At 38.9% G+C, this 9107-nt stretch overlaps 1 protein-coding gene and 1 pseudogene across 2 annotated transcripts in view; one reads left to right on the top strand and one right to left on the bottom strand.

Annotated features, from left to right (window-relative positions):
* Positions 1-4617: 4617 nt before the first annotated feature.
* Positions 4618-9107, bottom strand: part of LOC124552669 (guanine nucleotide-binding protein subunit alpha-11-like) — a 113649-nt gene continuing 109159 nt past the window's right edge. For both annotated transcript variants that reach the window (XM_047126992.1, XM_047126993.1), the window contains one exon: positions 4618-4895. In XM_047126992.1, the coding sequence (XP_046982948.1) occupies positions 4813-4895 (83 nt within the window). In that variant the 3' untranslated portion in view covers positions 4618-4812. The remainder of the gene's footprint in view (positions 4896-9107) is intronic.
* Positions 6541-6658, top strand: LOC124552757 (annotated as a pseudogene).

Here is a 9107-nt window from a genome sequence, read left to right as displayed (position 1 = left end):
TCATGTGATGTATCTGACCCCAGGAATGTGTCAATAAAGTTTCCCCTTCCTGGGACAATGAATTCACGGTGTTCTTATTTCAATTTCCAGGAGTGTAATTCCAATCCCAAAGAAAGCAGGTGTTGACAGATGTGAAAATTACCGAACTACCAGTTTAATAAGTCACAGCTGCAAAATACTAACACGAATTCTTTATAGACGAATGGAAAAACTGGTAGAAGCTGACCTCTGGGAAGATCAGTTTGGATTCTGTAGAAATGTTGGAACACGTGAGGCAATACTAACCTTACGACTTATCTTAGAAGAAAGATTAAGAAAAGGCAAACCTACATTTCTAGCATTTGTAGACTTAGAGAAAGCTTTTGACAATGCTAACTGGACTACTCTCTTTCAAATTCTGAAGGTGGCATGGGTAAAATTCAGGGAGCGAAAGGCTATTTACAATTTGTACAGAAACCAGATGGCAGTTATAAGAGTCGAGGGGAATGAAAGGGAAGCAGTGGTTGGGAAAGGAGTGAGACAGGGTTGTAGCCTCTCCCTGATGTTATTCAATCTGTATATTGAGCAAGCAGTAAAGGAAACAAAAGAAAAATTCGGAGTAGGTATTAAAATTCATGGAGAAGAAGTAAAAACTTTGAGGTTCGCCGATGACATTGTAATTCTGTCAGAGACAGGAAAGGACTTGGAAGAGCTGTTGAACAGAATGGACAGTGTCTTGAAGGGAGGATATAAGATGGACATCAACAAAAGCAAAACGAGGATAATGGAATGTAGTGAAATTAAATCGGGTGATGCTGAGGGAATTAGATTAGGAAATGAGACACTTAAAGTAGTAAAGGAGTTTTGCTATTTAGGGAGTAAAATAACTGGTGATGGATGAGGTAGAGAGGATATAAAATGTAGACTGGCAATGGCAAGGAAATCGTTTCTGAAGAAGAGAAATTTGTTAACATCGAGTATAGATTTAAGTGTCAGGAAGTCGTTTCTGAAAGTATTTGTATGGAGTGTAGCCATGTATGGAAGTGAAACATGGACGATAACTAGTTTGGACAAGAAGAGAATAGAAGCTTTCAAAATGTGGTGCTACAGAAGAGTGCTGAAAATAAGGTGGGTAGATCACGTAACTAATGAGGAGGTATTGAATAGGAGTGGGGAGAAGAGAAGTTTGTGGCACAACTTGACTAGAAGAAGGGATCGGTTGGTAGGACATGTTTTGAGGCATCAAGGGATCACAAATTTAGAATTGGAGGGCAGTGTGGAGTGTAAAAATCGTAGAGGGAGACCAAGAGATGAATACACTAAGCAGATTCAGAATGATGTAGGTTGCAGTAGGTACTGGGAGATGAAGAAGCTTGCACAGGATAGAGTAGCATGGAGAGCTGCATCAAACCAGTCTCTGGACTGAAGACCACAACAACATCAACATATCTGACTCCCTGCAGAGCTCCATCTGTCGCCACAGAACAGAGCCCTGTCCCATGGAAAACACGTTTTCAATGGATTCATATACCACCTCAAATATATCAAGACCCATAGGTGTAACATCTAATAGTTCCTCATAAACCTGTAGTTCAGAGTCAACAACCTGCACGAATATTACAAACTGTGCACAGTCTGTTACATCGGTGGTTTCATCAGGTGCTAATGAATAAGCAACCAAAGTCGGATCCTTCCCCTTCAAGTGATTTTTCAGATTTGCATCCAAGTCTCGGATTCTACCAGAAACTGTTTCCTTGGAGAGGCACACTCCTTCAGATTTCCTTACATCTCACGGTGTCAAGCACTGTTCGACTACCAGCAAACAGGATTTGAACAGGCCCCCACTGATAATGGCACACCTCTTCTTGTACTGATGTGTTCAACTTTGTAGCTTGCTCGTAATGCCCCATCAGTTGACTGCTCCTCCTCATCAACTGTCTAAAATTATTTACACAAAATGTGTGCAAAAATTAAAATTGGTGTATATGAAGAACACAGAAAGTCTACATTACAACTTTCTTCTGCCTCAGAATTATCTGTTGCTGTACTTGGCTCTTCAGTGTGGAAACAGGTCGCTTTCTCGCATTGCTCTCAATGTCATCAAACTGCACAGCACGAAGGGACACACAGTGACACTGGATGTACTTCTTCATTGTAGTAAGCATTCCATGGCAGACTGACTGTGGAGGGAATTCATCTTTGTCAACAAATGAAAATTGTTCTTCCTAAGGAAAGGGAAAGGGCAACAGGTTATTTCGAGATGTCATTGTTACAGCGCTACGTTCACTGCAAAGTGTGAAGCATTAATAAATTCTATGATGCCAATTGTCAAGTGTGCACCCAACAGAGTGCACTGTGTAGTCACGTAATACAGTAGGAGCGCCTGACGGGTCGCGTACCAAATCTGCACCTGCCCGTGGGGCAGCATGAGCTTGGTGAGACAGTTCTACAGCCTGGTAGAGAGGATATGAATTGCAGACTGGCAATAACAAGAAAAGCGTTTCTCAACCAGGGAAATTTGTTAGCACTGTATAAACTGAAGTGCTAGGAAGTCTTTTCTGAAGGTATTAGTTTGGGGTGTAGCCTTGTAGAGAAGTGACACATGGGAAGTAGACAGTTTACAATATTGTGCAGCACCTATTTTGTTCACAAGTACAATGCAACATTACCTGAACAACACGAGCATTGCAATTTCGTATTTATCTGCCAAAACTGAGCGAGCAACTTTCAATTAAAATGTCTCCTCGTACGGGAATATGTGTAATGGGTGTACGAGTGCAGGGTGTAGAAAGGTGGTTGATGACATATGGAAATTTGGGTCTGGCTGTAGGGTGTGCTCGGATAGCCTAATAGAAGGCAATATGTGGGAAATCTGGGTGTGAGTCCCAGAACGGCAAAAATTTTCATAGTCGTCATTCTGTTATACAGCTGACAGTTGTCCATATTTGCAGGTGTGAATACATATTGTGTAATAAACAGTTTGGACAAGAAGAGAATAAAAGCTTCTAAAATATACATCTATAGAAGAATGCTGAAGATTAGATGGGTAGACTGAATAACTAATGATCAGGTGATGAAATGAGTTGGGGGGGAAAAAAATTGTGGCGCAACAAAACTAAAAGAAGCAACTGGTCAACAGGACACATCCTGAGATGTTGAGAAATCATCAGTTTGCTAATGGAAGAAAGTTTCTGAGATAGAAATTGTACAGTAAGCAGGTTCTAATGGATGTGGGGTTTGCTGTGGTTGTACAGTGTTGAAAAGGTGTGCACAGACTAGACTGTTGTGGAGAGCTACAGTAGACCAGTTATAGAACTGAAGACCACAATAACAACAATGTGATCTCTCAAATTTTTGCAACATGACTAATTTTCAGGTGTTCCCTGTAATGTTTCTTCAACATATGAAAGACCACATAATTTAAAATCTAAAGCCCTCAGCCTCAGGCAGTAAGGTGAAGGTAATGGCAAACTGCATCTGATTTATACACTGTGAAATACAGAAACCAGTGGAAAACCATGTGCTATCCTTAGAACAACTGTATTAATATTGTGTTGTTTATGCTCATTACAGTTTGAAATGTTTTGAACCATTCTGCATTCAATAATCGTTAGATTCAGCATGATAGGTTTGATTCCCAAATAAAAATAAATTATTTCTTGAATTAAGTGATGCAGTTGGCTTAGTTACAAATGATGGGTCAGTGAAAGTGTGTCAATTATAAATTTGAGCATATCCAAAATAAATATTTTAATTTGTGGGGCCCACTGAAAATTCCCTCAAAGAAAGTGACATACTTAGATTCTGCAAAAGCAACTACTTCATATTTCACTAAATAATTTTCAAGAATGTTGTTAACAGATCCATCAATTATCCCTTCAAAAAATGTCCAAATTTGTAGCTTTTTACTGCTGTCAGTGTCTTATTTATAATTAGTTTGAGGTTTAATGTGCTGTTGGGATCCTCGAATGACAGCCAATAGCGAGGTCTTCTGACATTCTACATCAATATTTGAGGGCATTGATCAAGTACTTGGTGAAAATATTGCAACTTTAAGTGATTCTTTCTGAAAGGATACCTGAGAGCTTCACTAATGTCACTTTCACATTTAAAACAAGCCAGAAATTAATTAGCTGCAGGAAGAAGTGAAGCAGTTGCTTCAAGTATTGCCATGCATGCGGAATCAGTGAATGTGTCAAGCAGCTGAAACTTTAAGTGTCAGAGAACACAGTACATGGAATAGGGACAGAGAAAACACTGATCAGACAGAGAGAAGCATGAAAGAGGAGGCAGCATTCAGCTGCAAAGAAGCAATGGAAACTTGAACAGAAAAATGAATCACAGCAGAGAAGTCAAAGCTGGTTGTATATCCTTGAGATTGGGGGAGGAAAGACAGAAACAATTAGAAAAACTATAACATCTGAGGTCCAGGGTGCAAGTAAGCAGTGTGATCAGGAAGGTAGGCTAGAATATGTTGAGTGTTCAACTTACCTGCTTTTGTAGAATGATTGTTCTTTTTGATCTCATAATCATTACATGAGCACACAGTATATGAATAATTAAAATAAAAAGTTTGTAATTCTGAAAGCATTTTATATAACAGTCAGCATATATTTTTTCTTTATCACAGTAATTCGTAAAACTGATTATCATCCTTAAAATTTACAGTTCCTACATGGACACACAATAAATTTGCTCCTAGATTTTCCTAATTAATAAAAATGCCATATAATATGGATTTATAATTTCAGAAACGTTTTGAGAACAAATTGTTGCCATCTATAGCTCTTGCCAGGAAGCCAACAGAACAATACATTGCAATTGTCAATATTGTTAGAAGACATGGTATGCTTCCAACATCTTCTTTATGATGAAATCTACGACAGTCAAGAATACTGCCTCAATATTTTTTGTATCTGAAAAATGGAGAAAAGTGAAAATAACACAAACTGATAACATAAATTCAGTTACTTATGTACAGGTTGACTGGTCAACGCCTAGAGAAAGTGCAGATAATCTGGAGTTGAACATTACTATTTAATTTTTTTGAATGGCTGATGGTTTACTTAATAATTAATCTCGAATTTTTTTTTCATAGGAATGACCTGCAGAAACTGCATGTGGTCTCAACAGACGACTGCAGGCAAATTCAGAATGTGAAGCCGTGGAGGTGGACATGGCGCTAGCAGACACAGCTCACATAACAACTGAACAGGCCAAGAGGTAGTTCATAGCTCACCACTTGACTCTTAATCTCGCAAAGATTCATATTGTGCAACTTCAAACAAGCAACAGCGACCTTTCTAGATGTTAATAACAAAAATCAGTTTCAACTGAACTGTGGTATACAGAGTCACAAAACAAAGCACAAAAATAATTTTCACACAGGCTTTGATTCCTTGCTTATGGTCCAGAGTGGAGTTACGTGCTGTAGTGGAAAGACATTCAACAAACTCCTGTCTAACATACGGCAAGAAATTGGTAATTCATACCAATCCAAAGAAAAATTAAACACATGCCTCATTATCTACTCTTTCTACAAATTATCCCAATATTTAGATTGAGGGACTGGAAAGTTCTGTTATCTACATCGCAATGTTTGTTAAGAAGCTGTAAGATCATAAATAATCCATATCTATACTGACATGCACTGCTTGACAATTGCTAAGGAACAGAGACATTGTTCAACAGAAATTAACACTAATAATGATGGACAGTGTGAAGACATACAGTACATCTGTGATAGAGATGGAGTGCTATACTCATAATGGAAAATTGGCATGTGCAAGTAAGTCTCATGGTCTGACGGTTCCATAAAAACTTAATTATCAATACAGACAATTCATCCATCCTGGAAACCAAGAATCTCAATCATTTTTGCCTTTTATTGACGCTGATACCGGCAAAGTATCAGGAATTCCAAGACTTTTGAGAATGTTATAATTTTAAGCTTGAAGTCAGGTAGCAAGTGACAAAATAAATATTTTTTCATGTATTATAATCACAAATTCACAATTTTTTGTTTTTTCCTTCACTTGTACTGTGAAAACCTGCTTCTTGACAAATTTCATGATTATAGATCAATGGGAAGTACCCTACAGGTTTTAATGAGTTAGTTTACAAGTATAAAAATGTGACATAAATGGCTGTATCTTTTGATTGCATTCACTTAGAAGCCTAACAGTTTTACGCCACCAAGGGACCAGAAATTGTAGTGTCTGATATAATTTTCAACTTGATACATGTATCCATTCCTGAGAAGAAAGTGTCATAGCTGACATACGGACAACATGCAGTCTGGCAACAAATGCAAAAGAAGTTTTTTCATGTGATATAATTACTAATTAAATTAAACAATGGAAAATCCAGGATGAAATGTAACAATAATATGAAAAGGAAAGAGGGAAAGAAAGACAGTGGGGGGAGCATGGGGGAGAAAGAAGCAAAAGTACAGGGTATGTCAAAACTAAAACTCCACAGGTTTGAAAATTCATACAAACTTATTTTTACAACATCTTGCCATCATTCTGTAAGAAAATAGTTCAAGTTTTGACTCACATGGGCAACTGCCTTGCCACAGTGGCTACACCGGTTCCCGTGAGATCACCGAAGTTAAGCGCTGTTGGGCATGGTCAGCACTTGGATGGGTGACCCTCCAGGCCACCATGCACTGTTGCCATTTTTTGGGGTGCACTCAGCCTCGTGATGCCAATTCAGGAGCTACTTGACTGAATAGTAGCGGCTCCGGTCAAGAATACCATCATAATGACCGGGAGAGCGGTGTGCTGACCCCACGCCCCTCCTATCCGCATCCTCCCTGAGGATGACACGGCGGTCGGAAGGTCCCAGTAGGCCACTCGTGGCCTGAAGACGCAGTGCTTTTTTTTACTCTTGTGGTACACTAGTGCAAAATTATGCCACCACAAGTGTTAGCTCCAGATGCAGCAAAGATGGCTGCCTTTACCAGTCCCAGGCAGGCTCTCTACCTTTATGGGTGGCATAAGTGTTTTATTGAAACTGGAATTTCTGTAAGACACATCAGATCCTCATGTCATACATGAGTGTCTGAAGATGTAGAGCAAGTGAGATGAAGCTTTGTGAATAGCCCTACAAAACCAGCCTACATCTGAAGAGCTAGATGTCCCACAGGTGACTGTTTTGTATGTGTTAAGAACACTGTTGCATCTCGAACAGTACAGGTTTACAATGGTACAAGAACTAAAAGGCACTGACTTTTGTGTGGATATGTTACATTGGTCAGATGAAGATGAAGATTTCCTTGGAACTGTTACCTTTAGTGATCTGCTGACTTTTCACTTAAGTGGCAATGTTAATGAACACAACCGTAGGATTTGAGGCAGTGAAAATCCATAAAGCTCTCTGGATATATGAATGTGATTGCCCAAAAGTGAATGGGTTTTGTAACTGAGGAAGAGCAAGGTTTATGAACCTTTCTTTTTCCAGGTGAAAAGTATCAACCGAATGGTGTGCTCAGATGTGCTGGTAAACTTTTTAATCCCTCACATTGACAATGATGACCAAGATCACAGCATGCAGTATATGCGAGATGGTGCACTGCCATACTACCTCTCAAAAACCAGGGATTTCCTAAATGTCTATTTGTTGTTTATTTTGGTCAGGGATGTTCAACAAGAAGGTTATCATGTGAGTGGTTGGACTGAGGTGAGCCAATTTCATGGCCCTCTAAATTCACCAGAACTGACACGTGTTTTCTTTTGGGGAGGCATCAAGGATACCATGTTTGTTCACCCCTTACCAGCTTCTCTAACAGAGATCAGAGCCAGAATCTGTCTCGTAACTGAACTAGTCACACCTGACATGCTGCATCAAGTTTGGCAATAAATCAAATTAAGATGGAAGTCAATGGAAGTCACATTGAACCTGTTCAGGTGTGAGGTAAAAAAGGTATTTTGCTATTGAAATGACACAAAAACCACGTCTGTAAGTTAAATGAGTAAATCAATGTAAGTTTTCAGAGTTGTAAAGTCCTTTTTGATACACTCAATACTGGTGGAAGTGAGGTGAGATAACAGAGGGGTTGGCACGTTATCAAATATTCTGGTTTATGAGACATTCAAAATAATACTATAAGCAGTATCCTCAAGAGGGAGAAGAAAAATAGTTTGTGTGAGAAAAAAACAGAGCATATGATTTTGATATTAATAAAAATAAAATATATTAAATGTTTCAGTGTAATAGTAATTTATTTACATCAGAGCTTAGTACACGGTTTTAGCATAAGTTTCAAGAAATTCTACAAGGTGTACAACTTTGCTTCCGCTGTTTTTCCCCCAACATTTGAGGCTTTAATGAAACACCTTGGTTACACATGTATCATTCAAAATATTTTCTATCACTGGCCACTACTTTCTCCAATCTTTTGGGCAGGGTACAAATCCCATTGTAACATTACATGAGTATGTCCTATATAGTCGGATCTACTTTGCATCACATGAGTCAGTGAGTGTAGGGAAGTAGAAACCAATAGTGACCCATGACGTCATATTAACTTGAGATTTTTTTTATACATGTCACTCATTTCTAAATTTTATTGATTATTTACAAAGTAAAGAATTTAATTATGTACAACATTTAATAGGTAACGAGTTTTAATGAGACAGATATAAACATGTTATGACATACCGGAGGCCGGCCGTGGTGGTCTAGCGGTTCTAGGCGCTCAGTCCGGAACCGTGCGACTGCTACGGTCGCAGGTTCGAATCCTGCCTCAGGCATGGATGTGTGTGATGTCCTTAGGTTAGTTAGGTTTAAGTAGTTCTAAGTTCTAGGGGACTGATGACCACAGATGTTAAGTCCCATAGTGCTCAGAGCCTTTGACATACCGGTAACAAATAACTTTCATGAATGGGCATAGAATTGTTAATTTACAGCCCAGAGTTGATTTAAAAATTATTCTAGGGAACCACAGCCCGACTTTGGTGCAAACAAAATGCGCGCGAATTCTCAAATATCGGCGCGGAGTTCAAGATACACAGCTGGATATCGGGCATTATTGTCGCGTGTACGATTCAGTAACATTAACCAAAATTTACGGACATCAGCTTGATAATAACTATCAAAGACTTATATTAGCGGCATAGTAATCG

The sequence above is a fragment of the Schistocerca americana genome, chromosome 10 (genome assembly GCF_021461395.2).
Source record: "Schistocerca americana isolate TAMUIC-IGC-003095 chromosome 10, iqSchAmer2.1, whole genome shotgun sequence".
Lineage (NCBI taxonomy): Eukaryota > Metazoa > Arthropoda > Insecta > Orthoptera > Acrididae > Schistocerca > Schistocerca americana.
The sequence above is the reverse complement of the archived record's forward strand: the minus strand, read 5'-3'. Positions and strand labels throughout refer to the sequence as shown.